This window comes from Brienomyrus brachyistius, chromosome 9 (assembly GCF_023856365.1).
Source record: "Brienomyrus brachyistius isolate T26 chromosome 9, BBRACH_0.4, whole genome shotgun sequence".
Classification (NCBI taxonomy): domain Eukaryota; kingdom Metazoa; phylum Chordata; class Actinopteri; order Osteoglossiformes; family Mormyridae; genus Brienomyrus; species Brienomyrus brachyistius.
The window spans coordinates 17738662-17761601 of NC_064541.1; the positions used below are offsets into that span (position 1 = coordinate 17738662).

The 22940-nt window shown below is 44.7% G+C and overlaps 2 protein-coding genes across 12 annotated transcripts in view; one reads left to right on the plus strand and one right to left on the minus strand.

Annotated features, from left to right (window-relative positions):
* Positions 1–657: 657 nt before the first annotated feature.
* On the minus strand, positions 658–2912 carry LOC125749591 (uncharacterized). The gene is made up of 4 exons (XM_049027016.1): positions 2624–2912; positions 1751–1844; positions 1473–1560; positions 658–1367 (listed from the first exon to the last, which is right to left on the minus strand). The coding sequence occupies exons 1-4, from the start codon at positions 2652–2654 to the stop codon at positions 750–752; spliced, it is 831 nt and encodes a 276-aa protein (XP_048882973.1). The 5' UTR covers positions 2655–2912; the 3' UTR covers positions 658–749.
* Positions 2913–8219: 5307 nt separating this feature from the next.
* brd2b (bromodomain containing 2b) overlaps positions 8220–22940 on the plus strand; it is a 70859-nt gene continuing 56138 nt past the window's right edge. For 4 of the 11 annotated variants that reach the window (XR_007399954.1, XR_007399955.1, XM_049026969.1 and 1 more), the window contains exons 1-11: positions 8220–9629; positions 12877–13199; positions 13798–13935; positions 15399–15555; positions 15898–16091; positions 16506–16931; positions 17030–17158; positions 18678–18941; positions 19551–19762; positions 20661–20995; positions 21248–21376. Coding sequence is in view for 9 of the 11 variants with exons in the window: in XM_049026969.1 (XP_048882926.1) it covers positions 12888–13199; positions 13798–13935; positions 15399–15555; positions 15898–16091; positions 16506–16931; positions 17030–17158; positions 18678–18941; positions 19551–19762; positions 20661–20995; positions 21248–21376 (2296 nt within the window). In the remaining 2 variants the exon portion in view is untranslated. Of the gene's footprint in view, positions 9630–12876; positions 13200–13797; positions 13936–15398; positions 15556–15897; positions 16092–16505; positions 16932–17029; positions 17159–18677; positions 18942–19550; positions 19763–20660; positions 20996–21247; positions 21377–21802; positions 22293–22940 lie in introns of those variants that run through there. The other 7 variants (XM_049026976.1, XM_049026972.1, XM_049026973.1 and 4 more) reach the window with 7 other exon arrangements.

Sequence of the window (22940 nt, forward strand, 5' to 3'; positions counted from 1 at the left end):
AGGAAAATCTGTCCACAACAGTGTGCCGGCTCTTCAGGAGCATGACTGAACATTTCTAGTCTACACATATCAGTTCAATTGTTAAAGTGCGTCCAAAATTGTATAGACTCTACTTATATAGTATGTACTGAATTTCGGTAGAAGCCTACAACCATTAAAGTAGCGCATACCATATGCATGCATGAGCTTGGAGATACAGTGATCACCATCTCGCATATTGCCTGACCTGGCTGTTTACCAATGTAGCTTGACTCCTTTGAAAGTTAAAAGCTCTTAAAACCTACCAAAAAACAAAAAAAAAAAATACAAATCCGAGTCAACTTATGGGTATTGTTTCCTACTTAAATGTGTACAGAATTGGCAAGACTCCAGTTGCAGCTCCAGTGGCCTTGTGTACAGCATCCATCAGTTGCACACTTCGAAATTTTGCAGAATGTAGTATGTAATCCAGGTACTACTGACCTATTATTTCATCCATACTGAGGATTTGGACATACTGCTCACTTCATATGGGATATCTTGCCTACCTCGTAGCAAACAAGTATGTGATTTTGAACACACTTTTAAAGATACTGTTAGGCCTCATTTTGTGTATGTCTATGTCCTCAGTTCACAGGATGTTTTGTTTGTTTCGATTAAGAAAAATATAATCATGGGGCATTTACATAAATCTCTATAATCAAATATTTTCAATTTCCTCCCCATCTTTTACCTACAAGTACAATAACTACACTTGGACTTTCACGCATTTAAACATTTATTTCCTTTTTTACACTTTTTTTTGCAATGATTTCCATAAGACGGAGGAAGCGTTCCTCTCTCTCTTTAGCCTCCCTGTCTCTCCTCTCCTCCCTCTCTCTAGCCTCCCTGTCTCTCCTCTCCTCCCTCTCTCTAGCCTCCCTGTCTCTCCTCTCCTCTCTCTCTCTAGCTTCCCTGTCTCTCCTCTCCTCTCTTTCTCTAGCCTCCTTATCCCTCCTCTCCTCTCTCTCTCTCGCCTCCCTGTCCCTCTTCTCCTCTCTCTCTCTAGCCTCATCTTCTCGTCTCTCTTCCCTCTCTAGCCTCTCTTGCTCCAACCTCTCCTCCTTATCCTCAGCCTCCTGCAGATGTTCTTCCTGTCTAGTCTCTGCATCTCGTTCTCCGTGTTCCTCCCTCTCCTCTATTTCTTTAATGAGCAGGACAAAATCTGATGTCCTCCTTCTTTTGTGCTGCAGCATCGGTGATGGTAAAGCATCAGAGGCAATCAGGGTTGGTGGCATGACTGAGGGCCTACCCCCGAGCGCCTCATCCATTTCAGCAAACCACTTCCAGGACACTGCTGTTACATCACCACCCTCTGGGCTGACCCCTGTGAATGGATTCCTAAGATCCTAAAAAATGTCACAAACACAATGGAAGGAGATTTATTTTCATACTGTAAAGCTTATTTCCAGAAATCTCTTACATATGAAATATTTTACCCTCCGCCTACTTACCTTATACTTTTGTTTGAGATTCTCCCACTTCCTCTTAACGCGGGCAGCTGCCACTTTGCCCTCCAAATTGTACTCTCTCACAAAAGCTCTGACACAAAGAGATGACAATAAACTGTTAGCCTGACAAGCTAACTGACATGTCAAAGATATGTCTAGAGGTATGTCTTTAAAATCCTGACACCAACTTTAGGTTTGCTAGTTGCCTGTGGAATTTCATATCCTGTCAACGACTAATTTCATATCGAATTAACAGCACCGGCAGAAATAAATCTACTTACTCAAAGCCTTTGATGGATGAATTACGCTTCCCGGTGAAGAGGGGTTCATTAGCCACTCTCCAGCGGATCAGGTTCAGGGTGTCGCTGTCTGACCCTGTAACATTGAGGTGAATTTCAGTTGTACAGTATACAGTTAGGGATGGGCCATAACACTGATATTCACTGATAACTGACTTCCATTCGATCCAAGGCTGGTATCACAGACACCGATTTCCAGTGCCACATAATGCCAGATATTTGGGGGAGGGGATGATGCTAAATATTTTTGCCTCGATGTGGACAGGGGATGTGTCAGCTGATCGATAGGTCCGTTTTCCTAGATCTGGGCCCTAAGATCTTTTCTCTCCCCCCACCCCCCCTGACGGCTCTGCCAGGTAATAGTTCATATCCTACTCTGTATAATATATACAATATATATTTTAAATATATTTTAAGGTTAGAATCGATTCTCAAAAAGAAAACATTTCAATAGAAAGAATCGGTATTTCAGTATTCAGCTGCGCATCCCTACATAGAACGTTTGCTATGTTGGTTATAGACTGAATGCTTTCTCCAACTCATTCTTCGTTAGTCTGAGGTCAATTTCACGTCATAACAAAATATGTGCACATTTAGGGTTATAAATGCTATTTTGGCTTACTCTGTCTACCATAAACGGCTTTAACAGCCTGAGGTAAATTCAGCTACGCTGAAAACCTCAACTCAAATTGGCGGACAGCTAACCTTTACTAGGTTACTCGGTGACTCGTAATGAAGTCGCAATCTACCGATTCTTATTAAAATATCAACAGCTGACTTATGTACTGTTAAAACTATTAGCGAAAATATGCATATTTTTGCAACTTGTGTGATTCGGTATTGTTTTCTACTTACATCTGCAGAGAGACTGCATTTCCTCCGCCATATTGACACAAATTTCTGAGCAAGTAACGTTTCTTCACTGGTTGCAGGCTGCAGCTTGTGTGTCCTTATGGGAGAGTGTAGCGTTCATCACTTTCACATTTCGGAAAATGTCACCGGGTACCGTTCGCCTACTGTCTAAACCATACGGAGAATTCAGACATACTACACCTCGCATACTATATTTCGCCTACTACGTTATAAACAAGTATGCGATTTCAGACGCCCGCAGGACTGCAATAAATTCACCAAGTTGCTGAGTGTACAGACTCGATCCATGGTGCCATCTAGTGACCCTGTAAAGTATTGCAATCACCCAATAATGTGTTCGTGATTTGCTAGTCTTTGTGTCGTTTGTAACCATAAGTGATTCTTGATTTTAAAATATCCATCCATCCATCCATCCATCCATTTTCCAAACCGCTTATCCTACTGGGTCGCGGGGGTCCGGAGCCTATCCTGGAAGCAATGGGCACGAGGCAGGGAAGAACCCAGGATGGGGGCCCAGCGCATCGCAGGGCACACTCACATATCATTCACTCTCACACCTACGGGCAATTTAGTGACTCCAATTAGCCTCAGCATGTTTTTGGACTGTGGGGGGAAACCGAAGTACCTGGAGAAAACCCCACGACGACATGGGGAGAACATGCAAACTCCACACACATGTGACCCAGGCGGAGACTCGAACCCGGGTCCCAGAGGTGTGAAGCAACAATGCTAACCACTGCACCACCATGCCACCCCAATTTTAAAATATGAGCTTTATAAAATATATTATAGATAATGCATACATTATCCGACTGATTTTCTATTACACACTATAAGTTCAGTTGGGTAAATGGTATACTTAGTTATAATCTATTAAAGTTGTATTATAAAAATGTAGCTATACTATGAGATCCAAAACTTACTACTATTGTTAATATTATGGTGGTGTGCATAATGAGCTGTATTGTTTAGTTTTTCTTCACGGTTCCTTTATCTTTTGGTGATTCTTCATAGTGTGTTCTGTCCGTTTTTGTCTTTATGTCAGTGTTGTGTTTATGTTAATCACCGCGATGACACTGAAATCACACGATAATGCTGACATTCCCAACTCCACTGGTGATGGCTGATGGTGAGCTGAGCTGCTGAGGTCTGGTGGAAGCATTCTGTCACTCTGTGGGCGAGTCGGCGCAGTGCAGCACTTCTGGCTCGCCAGCTGTGAACAGTCCCCGTGTGCAAGAACTCCAACTGGCAGTTCAGAAAAGACTATCATCTCCTCATTGCCGTTACCCAGAAAGCCTCTTTCCTGCCGGCCCATAATGACAATGCCCTTTATAATGTTGCGGCTCTTGTGAAGAACATTGGAACATAAGAAAGTCACAAACAAGCAGAGGCCATTCAGCCCATCAAGCTTATTTGGAGGGAATTGAAACTAATAATTTAAAGTTGGCAGGATATTGTCAAGTTCAGATTTGAAGGTGTCTAGGGCTTTCGCTTGCACTACCCCTTCGGGCAGACTATTCCATACTATATTTACATGCTGTGAAAAGTAGTCCTTTCTCGGATCCAAACTAAAGTGTTCCCCCGCTAATTTCCCACTGTGGCCATGGGTTCTTGAATTAGAACTTACTATGAAGTAACAATTTGGATGAACAGCCTGTTAAATCTTATAAACCTGGATCATGTCACTCTTTAGTCTCCTTTGCTCAAAAGCTAAACAAATTCAGCTATATCAATCTCTGCTCATAAGACATCTCCCTAAGGCCAGGAATCATTCTTATAGCCCTGTGCTGGAACGATTCTAAAGCAGCAATGTCCTTTTTGTGATAAGGTGACCAAACCTGGACACAGTATTCAAGGTGAAGTATGACATCTTTGCATTAGCTCCCTTGATTTAAACCAAACACAGCTGGAGGTGCAGCCCAGCATCCTGTTTGCCTTTTTAACTGCTTCTCCACTCTGGCAAAAGTGAGACATGCAAGTGTCAATATACACACCCAGATCTTTCCCGTAATCAGCTTCCTTAATTTCAGTTGAACCCATAAAACTGTATATCTCTGCTTTCTGCAACAATTACTTTACATTTATCTACATGAAATTTCATCTACCATTTATCACCCCAGTCTTTAGTTAGATCAAAATCCTACTCTAACATTTCTGTTGCTAACTCAGAATCTGCTGCATCTCCTAACTTGGAGTCGTCTGCAGATGTAGCCAGTTTTCCATATATGTTAGTGTCAATATCATTTATGTAAATTAGGAATAATGGTCCAAAAATGGAACCCTGTGGTACTCCACTACTGATACAGGTCCATTGTGTCTCTAATAACTACTGTCAGTTAATCAGGTTTTGATCCAAACTGCTATAGTTTCTAATATACCTGCTGCTCTGAGCTTAAGTAGGAGCTTGTGTGGGACTATATTGAAGGCCTCCTGGAAAGCTAAATATAATATTGTAATAAATAAATTATATTGTAGGCCTTATTTAAATCAATTTCCCTTGTGGCCTCCTGAAAATACTCAAGTAGATTAGTTAGACAGGATCTACCCCTCCTACAGCCATGTTGGCTGTCCCTCAGAATGTTATTAGTGTCTAGGTATTCAATCATTTTTCCCTGGGTTATTGCCTCTATCAATTTTCTAGTTATACAAGTTAAGCTAATTGGTCTGAAGTTCAAGGGATCACTTCAGTCTCCCTTTTTGAAAAGGGGCCTTATATTTGCTTCCAGGCTGAGGGTACCACACCTGGAGAGAGAAATGTTTGAAATAGACAAGTTAAAGGTCCACAGATAATGCCCCTCCTCTCCTTTAAAACTGCAGGTAATTTTGAGTTTAGCTAGACCTTGTAACACAACAGCTTCAGTTATACATCTATTGGTCAAAGGTGGAGACGAATCCAAAGTAATATCGGGTGTGTTGCTTATATTTTCTTAAGTAAATACCCGGGTGAAGTAATCATTTAATACTCATTAACAATGTCCTCATCGTTCTCAGTCATCAGACCCACACGATGTTGCAGATTGGTGACTTCAGCTTTGAGAGCCCTTTTGGCACTGAAATATTGGGAAAAACTTTTAACATTGACTTCAGTCTGCAATACACCTTTCCTTTCTACATTTCTCTTAGCACATCTAATAATATTTTTCAACTCAGCCTGTAGGTTTAAATATTCCTGCTTTATCCCAACATCCTTTGCTTCTTTCCATAGTACAGAGCACTTTTCCTCTTGACTTTCCTCTTAATTTCATTTGAAAACCACCAAGGCTGTTTTCTCCCAGGTGTGTTTTTGCAATAAACTGTTATGAACTCCCCTTGAGCTTTCAGTAAGTGCTTTTATAAAATTCCCACACCTCTTCTACATTTCTGGTATTTATCTCCATCCAGTTTACCGTCTCTGGTTTCCGTGTCATCCCATTACAGTTTGCCTTTCTAACAGCATATATTTTTATTCCTGACTATAGTTTACTTACGTGAAAATTTACCTCAGATTTAACCATGTAATAATCACTACTGCCAAGTGGATCAAGAATCTCAAGATTACCAATCCTGTCTTGATTATTTGAAAACACAAGGTCGAGAATGGCTTCTCCTCTGGTGGGAGATTTCACAAACTGGGTGAAAAAAGCAGTCTTGTACCCTTTCTACTATACCAAGTTAAATTGGTGTAGAGCCTATAATGATGTCCCACTGTATACCTGGTAAATTAAAGTCACCCATAACACCCACATAATTTTTATTACTCTTGCCCCTGAAATCATTACCTTAAGTTCTGCTCCCCTCTGCATCTACATTGGGTGCCCTATAACAAATACCCACAATTAAACCACTGGAGTTTTACCCATAATGCTTCTGTAGCTTCACTTGTATCAGGGAGTTTCCTTGCCTGCAGATATGCTTTTACATACATAGTGACTCCACCACCCTTTCTGTCCTGCCTGTCACTAAAAGCATGTAACCTTCCGAATTATATTCGTCCCCTTCACTATCACTCAGCCATGTTAGTGTTATTCCGATGACGTCATAGGGGTCAGATTAAATTAAAGGCTCCAGGTCTTGTATTTTATTTCTAATGCTCCTTGAATTTAAATATGGACAGTGGAGAACAGCCCTTTTACAGTGCTTCTTTCTGCCGCCCCCCACATTTATTCTCCATGCCTCCCCCCCCCCCCAGTCCCTAGTTTACACACTTCTTGGTTACTCTACACATACGTGTCCCCAACTCACTGGTCCCCCTCCAGTTCAGATGCAACCCATCAGGCTTAAACAAATCTAATCTGTTCCATAAACCTGTGGGCAACATACTGGATGATTATCAGTCCACTCCCAACCAACTACAATGATAGCAAAGGCAGAGAAACGGCATGTGCTGTCCTGGGTGCAGAGGTAGTTTGTGGTTGGGAGATAACCAGAGTAGAAGGCAGAATTGGCACATCACCCTAAAACAAAGGCCTGCTACTTCTATCTTGGTGGCCATGGATTTCTTCAACAAGTGACTAGAATCATATGCGATTCGGGACCAGAGTGCCACACCACTGCTGAGAAAATGAGTGCAAGAAATGTCCTGTTTACCCGTAGTCTTGCTACAATATTAGAAAGAAATGACCTATAGCGTTTATCCCTATTTTGATCATTTACCACAGTACCGATTAAGGGAGATGCTTAAGGTAAGAAGGTCATGCCGTAACCATCATGCCACCTACTGACTATGTCACAGAAGCTGATTTGTGTTAAGGAGATATCGCAGGGTTGGCATTTACTCTGTGGACCCACCAAACAACAAAACAAACACATAATAACATAATAATCTTCAGCTTCCTAATTGCTCTGATTGTTGTCAGATTTTTTAATAATGAGATACGTTCCACCCCTCAAAAGTGTATTGCCCCCCCCCCCCCCCCGACACACACACACCCTTTTTGGAGAGTTATTATAATATAAATTCTTTATGTTGTTCATTAATAAGTCTAATAAAGCACAACAAGAGCTAATTTAAGCCGACACAACATTCAAACCAAGATTTCCTCTCACTTAATTGCTAGATCAGACAGTTATTATCTTTGTTGGTATCAGAAGTGTCTTAAACAAACTTGCTTCAATATCTTCCCTGTAACTATTTTGTTAATCTAAGTCCGAGACAGGAAAAAATTATAATCTGGCAAGTGGCAATACATGCCCGTAGCATTAGGACAGAGAACCAGGTGAACGAAATACACTATAGTCACAGATCTCATCTATCTCAAAATGTACCCGCATCATAGTTAACTGTAAGTTAACACATCCACAGTAAAAACATATGATCAGCTATTCCCTATCGCCATCACACGACGAAGTATGTGGTTTGTTCTTGCAAAAGTCATGTGATAACATTTCATCCAATTACAGTGCGGGTAATAACCCAGGGGTTTGCAACATCAGCATTTGGCTGTTATAATTTAAATGGGCTAACTAATAAATTTCGAATGTAATTTGGGGTCAGCTGAATATAAACTGTAGAAAAAGGCTCCGCATATTATCTAAGGATCAGCCTTAGGTTTACCCGCGCTCCTGTCACGTGACGCCGCACCCCCCACCCCTCCTCCCCTTGACTCGCAGAAGGAAGGACCTGGCGGACATGTTTAGGGGAAATGCTTTGGGCAAAAGTGATTGAAGATCTCGAGAAACCAAAAGTGGGGATTTCGAAAAAGGACAATTAAGAGTAATTTGTATTTGCAGACTGATTTCCAGGTTTGGAGTCAGCAAAAGAATTTGTTAGCAAATGTAAAACATGGAACAGTTTCTCGCATTTAAATACTTAAGTTAAAAATATCTTTTAATTACTTTTAAAGGGAAATAACTATGAATATTTGAAGGCGTTTGGAAGAGTTATCAAGTTTCTGGTATGCATTGATAGACGACACTCGTCTGTAGTGGGGGATGGGCTGCATGTCGCAGCTAGTTTAATTGTAAATTTAGTTGCTTTAATTGTGTATTTCATATATTTGAAAGGCGACCTGTGGTATTTGGTGCTTAGATTGGCGAGACATTGACGCAAGGCCTCAAACCGTCTCAATGTTTGGTATTTACTGGAAACGCGTTTACGTTAGCGACCGTTTTGTTAATCTTGTTGTTTGGTATACTTGTTTTTCAGATAAAAGATCATACTTTAGGTTGTTATGTGGATGTCGGGTTGTGCTGTCGTTGCTTGCTGGAGCTGGTTAATGTAGTGTAGCTACTAAAGTGATCTGAGGACGCTGTTTTGTGTAAGCGCATTTTACGTTGTATCTAGGGGTAAATACATCTACTAACCATCCAAGCTTCTGAGTTGGTTATAGAAAAAATAGTATTTTGTTTAATACAGCGAAGGCTAAAGAAGTGTGCTTGGGGAATACAGCATCGATTTTTGAAAGTTATATTCGCCAGTATATACGCATTGTTAGAATCAAATATGGCGACTCGTCTTAAAAGACCATTCGTTATACAGTAAAATGTGCTCGTTCTCGGACAATTCAGCGTCCTTTCGCTCGCTTTCTACTTGGCCTGTTTGCCCGCGCTCGATTTTTTTTTTTTTTTTTAACACAATGACGCAACTCCTCTTCTGGGGCGGGAGCCCTGGGGGGCGCTCGTGACGGTGGAGCGCTATTCGTGAGGTCGACGGGTTTAGTTGACAATGGCTCTTTTGTTTGATGGACAACCGAGGGGCGAATTGCATTGCCAAGAGTCGATGTGGGTGGTGCTTGTTAAAGTTTGGGTGTGGCTTCCTTGATCGACGAGGAGTTTGACGAATCGCATTTCTGGGATCCGTGACACGTGGAGGAAACCATGCAATAGTGGAATAGTTAGGTATATAAGCTTTTGGGCGGTGACGCAGCGGCGCCATTTCGCTAATATTCAGGAGGAGTCCAGGAAGGAAGAAATCGGAAAGAGGGAGAGAGAGGCAACCGAAAGAGATCGGATTTTAATCAGAATCCGGATCCATCCTGATGGAGACGGCATTAAACCCGTCCTTTGACAGGTATAATTCGGACCTATCGAAGTAATCTTTCGCTCTTCATGGATATTTCCGACTATGGAGTATAATTTCACCTTGGATTTTGGTTGGTAACTAGATACTTGCTGACAGTGTCTCAAGCACGGTGAAATAATTGACAGGCTTTATTGACTTTTATATACACCTTTATTTTGGACGAAGAATCATTCTCGCTACAATGGCAGCTTGAATTTCTGTTCAGTGTCGTCTTTGATTTTCAGTGTTTGACTGCAGAAGGCTGCGTTTGCAGGACTGTTTTGAATTGGTTGTGCACCCTCTCGCAAGCGTCAGCGTCGCCGCCATTTTCCTCCTAACTACAGTAGTTATTTGCCGGGGTAGCGGTCGCCGTGAGCGTGTAACGAAGATGGAGATGCTGTTCCGATCCTCCGATTTGACAGGCTCACCAGAAATGGAGAACTTGGTGTGGCAAGTTCCCCGTGTTGGTTACGTGTGCCGGTCAGTATAGCTGTTGGGCCGAACTGGTTTGGTGACAGGTGTTTATTTGGTTTCAGTAATGAATGCTATAAAATGTTGTTAAAATGTAGGGTAGACGGAATGCTTTGCAGCGCTTTCTGCGTCAGATCTCTGCGTGTATACGTAGTCTGAATTGGCTATAATCTATCCGAATAGGGTGTTTTGGTGGTAGGATCTGGAGGAGGCTTTCGTCGCGGTCCAGAATTACGCAAATGGACCGGACGTTAGATTTTTGTTCAGTGCTTTCTTTTGGTACAAAATGTACTGAAAAACCGGGCTGGGTGGGGAGGCGAGGCGGCCGGCGAGCGAGCGGCATGTAACCCGCGGCTTATTGCCCGTGTTGTACTTTGTGATCACGTTTGTTTGCGTAATCGGACTCAGCGGCCCGGCTAAGCGAGGCGGACTTACTGGCAAGGCGTCCTAGTCGGTCATGTAAGGCAGTATTTCAGGTGTTTATTACAAGGCTTTATGTTTTCAGTGGTCGAGAAAGCTCTGTGGAAAAATTTCTTTACATGGGGGCCGCCCTAGTGTAGATGGGGTGTTTGCTGGTAATCTGTGAGTAGGAAGGAGCTAATTTGCTTGTGTACAGTGACCATTACTTGCGAAGCCTGCAGTTCAGGCCCCAAGATAAGACTTTGTGCTGCATTATTCCCGTTAGTTGCTTAAATTTAATATACATGTAATTTTAAATCTCCTATGCAGTTAAGCACTTCGCTGGTCTTGTGAAGGTTGGAGAGTCATAAGCGTTTTTGTTTTGATGTTACAGTGAATGTTTTTCAATCAGACTTAAATGACTGACTCTAAATTATATAATTGTAGTCCCTCAAAGTAGTGGCTGCAGTCAACAGAAACTGCACACACTGTATGTGAATGTTATGTACAGTTATGTGAACTTTCAGCTACGTCTAATTTTATGGATTTTTTTATGCATTTTGTAGCCTGTATGTTACGTTTCACACACAACAATAAAAATGTCATTAAAGATGTCTGCGTGTTCTGTTACTGAAAGCTTTTATTGAAAGGGATTGTATTTTGGGTGTCAAAGAAAAAGTGCAGCGCATAATTAAACCTGAATGTTGAAGCCCTTTGTAGTGCTTTGACCTAAACGTTTAATCATGCTGTACCATTTGGCAGCAATATTTATCAAAATCCATTACCTCTACAAACACTTTAAGGTAAGGCACACAAACCTGCATCCCAACCTAGCATCAAGAAAAGATCTTTTGGTGGTACTTCTGAAATCTAACTTTACGTTTGTATATCAGATGCATATCTGACTCCAGTTAGCTGGATGATGAACAAGACAATTGTTTAATGGGGTAGTTCTAAACATCAGGGTAATATAGTTTCATGCCATTCGTCCTGTCTAGGTTATTTTACTTACCTGAGATCTGTATTTCAGCTTGTGCATTTATTTAAAAGAGAACTACTTTGTACTTGTTTGTAGGTCATTTTGTATTTTTAGGAATAACCTTAACAGCTAAGTTGATTTGTTGTATGTAATTGTGTACATATGTTTTGAATAGGGGAGAGGCGTTAAAGGGTATTTGTATATGGTGTGCTTAGGATGCTTGGTGATTACCGAGTGCAAAACTAAAGAATGATTTGAAAAGTGAAATTTTCCTCTAACTTACTCTCTGGTTAGTTGTGTTGTGGCCAGTCTAGCCGGTAGCAGTTTTGGTTTGTATGAACCCATAGTGCTTACATTGCACCCAAGCAGTTCAGAGGGGTACAGCACGTTCAATCGTTCATCACGATGCAGCAAACGGAGAGTGAATTGTGTGCTGACGGTAGTTGCTCTTGATTAACAGTGAGTGCTCATGTATTGCCCCGGTCCTTTAACTGACCATGGACCCCAGGTTAGGATGGTGCTGGCTCTGTTATACATGAGGACAGAGGCGAACTTTGGGGCGGACCTTGATTTACTCTGGTGTCAGTGGGCTGTTTGCTGAAATCTGTGGGATGAAGATGGATTCTCCCACACCTTTCCCTTCCTGAGACAGTTCTGTTTGGATATTGCAGCATCTATAAGAAATCACCTGAAAGCACAATAAGCTACTGCTTTTACACAGCCTTCTTGTTGTCCATTCTGTGACGTCTGTGTGGATCTGTTGCACGAGTCTGCCTGGTTTGGGTTTGTAGTCATTTTGTCCAATTACATGTTGAAAGTTTTATATTCGCATCAGTCTTTTTCCATCAATTTCTATTCTGACTCCGACACTGTAAGAAATGCAAGCTTGCATTTTATTTCCTGAGTTGACACTGGTTCAGGATATCTTACATTTTTTACCCATCTACAGTATTGCATATGTTACCCAGGGACTTGGTTAAGACCCTCCAGCTGACTTAAATCGACAGTATTCTGAATATTCATATCCACTGCATGTCCCTGCTGCCTCAGTCTACTGGCCAATTAGTGTTAGACTGTTTAAGGCTTCAGATTCTCTGTTTGCTTTGCACTCCCCCCCCTCACCTATGATTCCAGGATGGTTAAAGCCCTATATGTACACAGAATATTAGCCTGTATCTGTGAGGCGAGTTATACTGGCCTAGGGAACATTTATTATCGCTGCGGTTGTGTTCAGTGAACATGAAGTCTGAAGTCTACACTTGTTTTTATTTTGACGACTCACTGTGGATAATTTTCTCTTCCTATGTTTTATCAGGATAATGGCTAGAAACTGTAGTTATACAAATGATGTCATTTCCCCCCACTAAACAGCTGCCCCATACCCACTGTCTGTCCCGTCTCTCTCAGGCTGGTGTCAGATGGCAGCTGCTCTCTGGGTGGGGCTCTGGGTTTGCCGGGCATCAGCGGGATGGAGCAAGCTGCCTGTGGCCCCGGCAAGCGCATCCGCAAGCCGTCACTGCTCTTCGAGGGTTTCGAGAGCCCGACGCTGCCCCACGCCCCGCCCTCCATGCCGACGCCCCCCCCGCCCCCCTGTGAAGGACCCCGCTCGTCCGGGGCGGCAGACCAACCAGCTCCAGTTCCTGCAGAAGGCCATGGTGAAGGTCTTGTGGAGGCATCACTTTGCTTGGCCTTTTCACGAGCCGGTGGACGCCGTGCGGCTCAGCCTGCCGGTGAGTGAAAGCCGCCGTCCGCTGACGACTTGCAGAGAATTGGTCTCCCCGACTTATTTTTAAAAAGCTGTAAGTGTAGCTTACTTAATGAAATATGGGTTCATAATCTGGAAATGCTGGGCTGAAGCGCTAGCCGGCTTCCGTCCGTCCTGCCTCCATGATCCCATGTCAGGGTCCCTGTAAATCCGGTAGTAAATCAGTACTGGGACCCATCCATGGCCCACCCTGGGTGGGATTCCACTGCAGTCTATTGTCGGCAAAATAAACATCAGGACTATTTCAAAGCAAGCCAGCAAGCTACATTAATTAGTTAAGTTTGCTTTGGTCACCTCGGTGTGTTAGATTTCTTCCTGGCTAAGCCTCGTCGCACGTTTTTGGACTTTTTGGCCACATTTCAGCTTCATACATCATTACTACAGGTGTTAATTTTGAATTGTTTCTGAATCGCCCGAACCTCGTTCCGTGACACTGTCTCGCGGGTTTCGGCGAAAGCAGAGAATGGAGAGCTGGATGGTGGGAAGCCGGCTGCCGCTTCTCTGTGGCGCCATACGTTTCAGGAATGGATGGGAATCTTTTCTGCCTCCCTGCTTGCTTGCAGGATTATCACAAGATCATCAAGCAGCCAATGGACATGGGAAGCATCAGGAAGCGGCTGGAGAACAACTACTACCGCAGCGCCAGCGAATGTATACAGGACTTTAACACCATGTTTACCAACTGCTACATCTACAATAAGGTGTGTGATTTAAAAATACAAGGAGAAATGATGCTCTCTGGTCATCCACCACTTAACTAAAAATAATGTAAGTATTTAAAAGAAAAACACGAAAGTTGCTGACCAGGGAGGGAGGGCTGGTGATTGGCATTAGCGTCACTGACAATTGATTTTTAGACTCCGTGGAAAACATACCGTACTTTGACAATTACTGATCTAAAGCAAGTAAAAATAAATTTACCACAAGCATTAAAGATTCTGTTAGATGTCTATGAGGAGTTAGAAATAATAGCAGTGTTGGTTTTCTTACCTGCGTCGGAAATGTAGGCCAGAAGGCCTACCTGAAAGCCACATCATAAATGTCTCCGTTCCCGTGCTTTGCATGTAGTTTGAAGGCCTATTTATGCTTCTCCGCATGCGCACATCCGCTCACGCTTATGACGCATTTGACATAAATGCAGTTCTCTGCGATTGGACGCTTGCAGCGCCCAGATTTTGTGTCCACACAGCCACCCACTGCATTAGTCCTCACCCGTTGAGCGTCTCTCTCTTTTGGATACTTTCTGCACATGTGCAAATTGTTTTTTTAATACACTTTGTTGAACATACATTCACGCAATGAATTTTAAAAGATACTGAGCAAAGGGGCTTGTGATATATTTTAAAGATGTAAAATATTGGCACAATTATTCATGGTAGATACAAAATACGGGTTTTGTTTCCAGGTATTTGGTTTGTGAGTGAAGTATTTTCCCAAAATAAGTAAAGTCGCCCTGTAGATTTTCGGTGGGAGTGCAAGTAAAGAAACTGCCTATATTTGTTAGCATTAGCCATTGCATCTTTAGTGGAAATTACTTTCCTCTTTTTCTTGACATGTTTGTGTGTCTAATTGCAAAATAAGACGGAAAGTGACAGTGATGAATGTCATCTATGGACTTCTGCACGATGCAGTGAAAGATGTATGCAATGCAGTTGTGTTTTCACGTGAACGGTGAATGTGAGAAGCAGATAGTAGTCTCTCTCCCCCCCCCCCAACATCCTATTAGACAGAATGTAACTCGGACGTTAAGAGATATACCTGTATAAGTAATCTAGAGATGATTTAAAAAATGTGCAAGATGATGTGTGTAGGTTATATGCCAATACTACACTCTTATGTAAGGGAGCACCTATGGTTATTGGTACCTGCGGGTATCCTGTATTATATTAATTAAAATTTGTCCATTTTCATTTAGTAGTACAAAATGTTCATAATGTATTTTAAATTCTTTTAGAGCATGTGTGCATTGTACGGGCTTGACCGCAGAAGTATGAACAGTTCTGTGTCCATTACACACAACTACAATCTACATGTGAAGAAGTATGTTATATTTTGGTATGATACCTTAAGCCTACTAACCTGACTAAGGCACTCGTCTGTTATTGTCCATTTCGGATGTTATCATCTGGTTGCCCGAACTGACTCTTCCTGCTCCTTTTCACAGCCCACGGACGACATAGTGCTAATGGCACAGTCCTTGGAAAAGGTCTTCCTGCAGAAAGTGGCCCAGATGCCCCAGGAGGAGATAGAGCTGCCCCCCCCGATGCCGCGGAGTAGACCAGGCAAGCCTGGGAAGGCCGGTAAAGGTCGCAAGGCGTCCGGTGAGTCTGGGGGACAAGCCAGCTTTGTCCCCGAGTTTGTGTGGAGGCTGTGTGTCCGTCTGTACTTACGAGTGGCAGGTGGTGCTTGGTGTGTGTTGTGTGTGTAATCCACAGTTTTTTTTTTTGCATGGTTATGCTGGTTCAATGTCACCCAACTATGGAATATGTTTCGTGAAGGAAAAAAAAAGAAAAACCAAGTAACCACAATGGGATTGAGAGATGAATGTTTTCTGTTACTCGATGCCAGTCTTCATATCTTTACCCCTCTTTTAAGACAGGAGGGCAGTTTTAAGTTCCCTCTTGGATTCTGGGTGTGTCACTGGGTCCCTTTCTCTCTCTCAGTCCTAGGGGGCATGACGACAGTCCATCAGGTGCCCGCGGTGTCCTCTCTGACCCAGTACTCACCCCCTACCCCCGACACCCCCGACTCGCTCCTGTCCACCCCCCCGCAGACCCTGCTGGCCAAGAGTCTGCCCCCCACTCCCCTCAGCACCCCTGCTTTGCTCGGACACCCTCCAACGCAGCCCACTGCCAAGGTAAGCTGACGGGCTGGTGTCACTCGCTACTAATCCATCATGGCAGAGCTGGATCTGGGCTCAGGGAAACTAGGCAGCTGTTTAGGGCCCAATCAACACAAGGGGGCCCAGAGAAAGTCCCCTGGTTGGTGAAATGTACCAAGAGGGGGCAACCCCCCCCCCCCACTGAAAGGGTAGATGTGATCCGGGTCATGGGTATTCATTTGTTGTAGCTGTGTGACAAAAAAGACTCATAAGTAAATGTAAACTTTAAATAAGTCTTTAAGTTTACCTGCACTTACTGGTAACAGATGTTTGCTTTTTCACTGCTCTGACCAGTGGAGCCAGTGGAGTCTCCCTCATGTTAATGGTTTCACCATAAGAAGCAGGGCTTCAGTGATCTGAACGACTTCTCTCCCCCCGTCCCCCCCACAGAAGAAGGGAGTGAAGCGTAAAGCTGATACCACCACCCCCACCACCATCGCCCTCACCCCAGGGGTCCGAGTGGGCGGCATGGGCAAGGGCATGGGCCTGGCTGCCGTGGGAACGGACCCCAAGAGCGGCACAGTCCACCTGCAGCCGGCGGCGGTGTCGGGCAAGACCCCGGCGCGTCGACGGGAGGGGGGGCGGCCCATCAAGCCGCCGCGGAAGGACCTGCCGGATTCGCTGCAGCACCAGCCGTCGCGGCGCGGGAAGCTGAGCCAGCAGCTGCGCTACTGCAGCGGCGTGTTGAAGGAGCTGCTGTCCAAGAAGCACGCCGCCTACGCCTGGCCCTTCTACAAGCCCGTGGACGCCTCGGCCCTGGGCCTGCACGACTACCACGACATCATCAAGCACCCCATGGACCTCAGCACCATCAAGGTGGGCGGGGCCCTCGGAGGAACGGGGCGTGCTGTACCCGGGCCGTTCTTGTCTGTCCGGCTTCCCTTGCTGATGGTGTTGCCCTCTCCCTCCCCCAGAGGAAGATGGACTGCCGGGAGTACCGGGACGCCCAGCAGTTCGCGGCTGACGTCAGGCTCATGTACTCCAACTGCTACAAGTACAACCCCCCCGACCATGACGTGGTGTCCATGGCCCGCAAGCTGCAGGTACGAGCTCCCAGCGCTCCCAGCACGCCAGAGCCCGGGGGATTCATGGTGTGATGCTGTGGAGTAGATATCTGGCTGGTTTTAAGATGAAGATCCTCCCAAGGGTGTTTCTGAGTGTGAGCTGTGACTGTCTGCATCATGTGGTCGGTACCGGATGATGGAACCACCAGAATACACAAGTCCACCATAAAAAATTATAATCACAAAAAAGTATTTGACTTTGCGGAAAGTACCGCCGTAACACCAACGTCATTTAGCCACCATGTCCCCTCTTTTAAAGGAGGTTGTGGCTGCTGATCTGCCCCTTTCTTCACCCCCACTTCAGTGCTTATTGCTTCCATGATTCACCACAACAATAGTGTGTGGTGTTGCTCCACTAACCGAATTTAATGAACATAAGGACACGCCGAATTTATAAACTAACTTCTGGACATCGTAATATGCCTCTACTTAATAATATTCGGGGTTCTACTGATCTGCTTATCAAATTGGGGGCGTAATTAAACATCTATAAAGTGCTGAAAACCTGGCACCTATTATTTAAAGCCCTGCAATGCATATGATTTGATGTCAAAATAAAATGAACTTGAATGAAATGGTAATGAAAATAATCGATAGAATTTATTTTTTTTTGTTGTAGTGGCAGCCCTAGTTGTTGACGTTCCCCTGCCTGTTCTACCTGCACTTGTATGGGTTTCCACTGGGTGCTCCGAGTTTCCTTCTGCTATCTAAACATGTAGTTAGCTGCCCTGATGTCCCTAAATGACTCCTTGTGTGTATGCATGTGTGGCGTGCGTGTGCGCGTGCGTGCCACTGAGTGGCAGCGTTAGTGTTCAGCTTGAATGCTGCAAAAACACAAGATGCAATCGTACAAATCAGTTTAACACGAAATAGGACCTAATTTTTTTTTTTTACAGACTGTCGAAAACTAGATAAGCTAGTATTGGATGTGGATCAGTCACATTTGGGCGATATCCGGTCCGTCTAATAGATATGGATCGGTGCCAGTGCCAATCTGAATATCGGATCTGTGCACCTCAAATTGTGGGGACCATTTTTTCAGTGCACACAAGGGGAAACGTAATTGTATAATAATCTGTGACTGCTATCAAAAAACTAAATGCCAGAAGTACTGAATCTTGTTTGGTTCCTTATTTTTAAGGTCAGGGATGGGTTAGGGGTTAACCTTGTCATTGTCGTGGGCCTGGGGTTTATCCCATAGAAATGAATGGAGAGTCCCCACAAAGATGTGAATCCAAACGTGTTTGTGTGTCTGTGTGTGTGAATGTGTGTGTATACCGTGATGGACTGGAACCCCCCCCCCCCCCCCCCCCCCCCAGGCTGTCCCCAGCTTTATGGGATGGGATCCAGGCTCATCTTGCCTATGAGAGATATATGGATAGGATATGGAATACTTCAGATTTGCTGCTGCTTGTTCTCCATTTGTATGTTTCAGACCCCACAACCATGTGTCTCTCCGTAGCCTTTTACACTCACCAGCCGTCTGTTCCCACTACAGGACGTGTTCGAGTTCCGCTTCGCCAAGATGCCGGATGAACCGGTGGAGGAGGCCGCCCCTCTGTCCATGGGGGGAGGAGTTGGTCTGTTGGGAGAGCGCTCGTCGTCCTCTTCCTCGTCTTCCTCCTCCTCTTCATCCTCCTCCTCGTCATCCTCCTCTTCGGAGAGCGAGCTCAGCAGCGAGAGCGAGAGCAGCCCCAGCTCGGACAGCGAGGAGGAGAGGGCGCAGCGGCTAGCCGAGCTGCAGGACCAGGTGTGTACGCAGGTAGACTGACGGCCTCCTTCCGCATGTGTGCAGACACACACACACACACACACACACACACTCACGTTTATGTCTTTGTGGGAACCATCCATTCATTTCTGTGGGAGAAACTCTAATCCCAACAATGATATGCTTAACCCCCACCCAGCCCTAAACTTAAGGTTAAATAAACAAACAAAATACAAGACTTGTGTCATTTCTTAATTGCAGTCAGATTTTTATAAAATTAAGTTTCCTGAAAAAATCAAAATAACATGTTTTTATCACATTGTGGGGACGTTTGGTCCGCGCAGTGTACTATATATATAACACACACACACACAAACATACACGTCTGTACTGCTGCCTCCACAGGTACGTGACATGAAGAGCTTTTTGTCCTTTAACAATAATAGCTATTTAGAGTGCAGTTTACAGTCCTGCTAAGTTATTAATCTGTTTAGACACTAATGTCTGCTTGGACTTTACCTTTAGCATACCACAGACTTGTTTTTTCATGTTGTAACACTTTCTGTTCTCTTCCGTAACTGATGACTTCATCTCGCCTGGGCCCTCTTCCCTGCATTCACGCTGCACATGTTTTCTCTTTCCTGTGATCCTCCCTGACAGCTGAGGGCGGTGCATGAGCAGCTCGCCGCCCTCTCGCAGGGTCCCATCTCCAAGCCCAAGAAGAAGAGGGAGAAGAAGGAGAGGAAGAAGAAGCGGAAACCGGAGAAGTACGGGGAGAAGCCCGCCAAGATCCCTAAGATAAAGGCCAGCAGGGCCGCCCCGACCTCCACCCTGGGCAAGAAGGGGGGTAGCAAAAAGAGCAGCAGGAACAAGTGAGTTTCTGCTCCCTCATTGGCTGCCTCATGCTCTGGTCTCGATGCCTCTGAACTCTGTGACTTCTGGAGGACACATGAGGACTCCGGTAGATAGGAGGACGTCCTTTACCCCACCTTTGCAAGCGTTTTATCCATTCACCTGATGCTCAGCCTTTACATTTGTCTACTGTATTTAGGGCCACTAATGACTTCTATTGATTAATTTGCCTACTATTTTATCGATTGAGTGATTAATCAAAATAATTAATTTTCCTCCATTTTAAGTTTATTTTATTTTGACAACAAACCGTCATTGCAGGGCTGTACGCCGGCTTTTCAGCACTAGACGGCCATTACTTACATCCACATTTTGAGGAGCTGAATAGTAGAACATCCACTAATCTCAGCAGCCCTAACTACATTTTTGGGAAGTCATTCAAAACCGGCAGTAGTTTTGTATAAGGTGTAGTGACTCGTAAGGTGTAGTGACTCGTAAGGTATCATGACTCTCCATTAGTCTTTATTTGGGTGTTCTTAAGTAGATCCCCTCCATAAGGAGGTTGGACATTGTAAACTCTGCTGTATGCTTTAATTTAGTCTGATCATGTTCTTCAACATCTACTTCGTTAATTGTCATACATTCTTATATAATTGTCATGCAAACAACTGTAATGAGCTGCTTTCCTGCATGCCTGCTGCAGAATATCAGTTAATAGTAATTTAACAATAATAAGTAGCATTAGGAAATAATGAAATGGACAGTAAGCTATATTAAAAAAATGATTGATAATCACAGCGAACTGTAGTCCTGGTGACACGTTGCTAAGAGTCTAACCTCTTCCCCATTGGCTGACTTCATTATTGGTGATCAGAACCCACAGTGGCAGTGTTGTCATAAAACCTTATCTTTTTGAAGACCCTCAAAGAAGTCCAAGCCCGCATCGGCAGCCCCCCACATCCCCGTCCCTGTGGCTCCGCCCTCTCTGCTGCCCCACTACGACTCAGAGGAGGAGGAAGAGGGCCGGCCAATGAGCTACGACGAGAAGCGGCAGCTGAGTCTGGACATCAACAAGCTGCCGGGCGAGAAGCTGGGCCGCGTGGTTCACATCATCCAGTCCCGCGAGCCCTCGCTGCGCGACTCCAACCCCGAGGAGATAGAGATCGACTTCGAGACCCTGAAGCCCTCCACCCTGCGCGAGCTGGAGCGCTACGTCGTCACCTGTTTGCGTAAGAAGCCCCGCAAGCCCTACGGTGAGGAGCAGGGTGCAGGTTTCCTGGTCCTACAGATCTGCCACATTCTGGCTAATTGGAAAGTCCAACAAATTTACAGTAGATGCAGTAAAATCCTTTATAGTGTTTATGCCTCTAACCATATGGAAGTTCTGTGTAGATCTATGAGCTGTAATCCTTATTTCTGCAGAGCTGTAGTTTGTCATGTGACTAAATGCTATATTGATCTGCCAATGGGAAAAGTGAATCTGAAAACCTGTCTTTGTGGTTCAGTGATAAAAAAGTCAGGAAGTGGGAAGTCACGGGAGGAGCTGGCTTTGGAGAAGAAGAAGGAGCTGGAGAGAAGGCTGCAGGACGTCAGCGGGCAGCTCAACTCCACCAAGAAGCCCCAGAAGACCAAGGGTGAGGTCCTGACATGTGCTGGACCAGAGCAGGAGTGGAAGGCAGAGATGAGCTCTCTGACCACCATTAAACTCTGTAGCTGTGGTGCTGAGAGAGCATTAGTGCAGCATGAGAGAACAAGGCACTTTGGGAGCTGAGCAGATGCCTCCAGAGTGATTTAGCAAAGGCTCAGTGTTTGTGTATCAGCAGGCTGTGGCTTGGGCCGGCAGACAGCAGCCACCGTTCCCTATCTGAGGATGTTTTGTTGTGTGGAAGTATCAGATTTCTCTTGGCTGAAAGATAGTTGAGAAGAGCACTATCAGAATCATTGTGGGTCTGGTGAAAACAGATTCACTGAGTTGGGTCAATGTAAACTACATATTCAGTGTGAAATGCGTCTGCACTGTTCACTGGACACGCCTAACCTGTGTTAACTTTACCTCCCAGCAGAGAAGCCCAGTGCAGTGGACCCCCACACCATGGTGTCACGTCTCAGTGCCAGCAGTTCAAGCTCTGACTCTTCTTCATCCTCATCCTCCTCATCCTCATCTGACACGAGTGACTCTGACTCTGGCTGAACTGTGTAAATGAGCAGGGCTGTGTGGCAGTAGAGGCTGGGCCCTGCAGGGTTTGGTCGTCCAGAAGGCTCATTGGCCCAGACTGTGATGGGAGCCAGTGGCTGGTGGCCCAGGATGGAGGGGGAGGGAACAGCACGTCCTTCCCGACGGCAGTGACCCAGATCGAAAGAGGGGCGACTGAAACTGACTATTAGAGTGCAGGAACTGGAAGGACCAAGGAGGCTGTCCCAAAGTCTGCCTGAAGAAATTCAATGTGATATGAGACACATTCCATTTTTTCCCCATGCTGTGTAAATATATGTACAAATATGTGTATATATTACAATCTTTCTTTTATAAAGAAGACTTTTAAGAAAATCCCCAAGGAGGGAGAGTAATGAATGAAAGGATGTTGATGGACTGTTTCTTTGCAAGATTTTTGTACGTAATGTTTGGATTTTCGTTGTCTCCTCCCCTGCAGGTCGAGGTTAGTCCTTAGATCAGCCGATATCTCTGTGGTGTTAGACACGCGGATGCAGCCTCACCTGATACGCTTCCACTGCCTCGGGCCCTGGCTGGAGTAAGAAGTGCAAGTTACAAAGTTAAATCCCTCGTTTCTCCTTATCAGCATGATCTTAGGGGTTTAAGGCGCTATTGGGGTTTTGTCTACAGCATGTGTTTGGTGCTGTACTGTGTCCAGGTCTCATTGAGAAGCTAGTAAAATGCAAACGGGTCCAACATAACGGTAACTGAACCTGGTGCTTTCATCTTCCCGCCTATCTGTCTGAAGTTAGCAGAGACCTGCTGTTCCTCTGCTGGTGCAGTGCTGTGGGTCAGACTTTGCAGGGGGGGGTGTGTCAGTGAGTCAGGACTCCTGCTGGAAGCCAGTGGAACGCAGAACCTAATGACATCAAACACACTGCACACGTTGATGGTTCTACACACAGGATTTCTCCCCTTTTTCATTTAGCCTCACAGCTCCATGTGTGAACTTGGGTCTTTTTTATAGAATGACGGTTTGAGGCGAC

Bases quoted from the DNA above. Each gene is read 5' to 3' on its own strand.
- LOC125749591 (XM_049027016.1), bottom strand. From the start codon at position 2,654: ATGGCGGAGGAAATGCAGTCTCTCTGCAGAT. The intron at 1,845-2,623 runs GTAAGTAGAAAA...TCAATGTTACAG, and splicing joins AATGCAGTCTCTCTGCAGAT to GGTCAGACAGCGACACCCTG. The intron at 1,368-1,472 runs GTAAGTAGGCGG...GACATTTTTTAG, and splicing joins ATCTCAAACAAAAGTATAAG to GATCTTAGGAATCCATTCAC.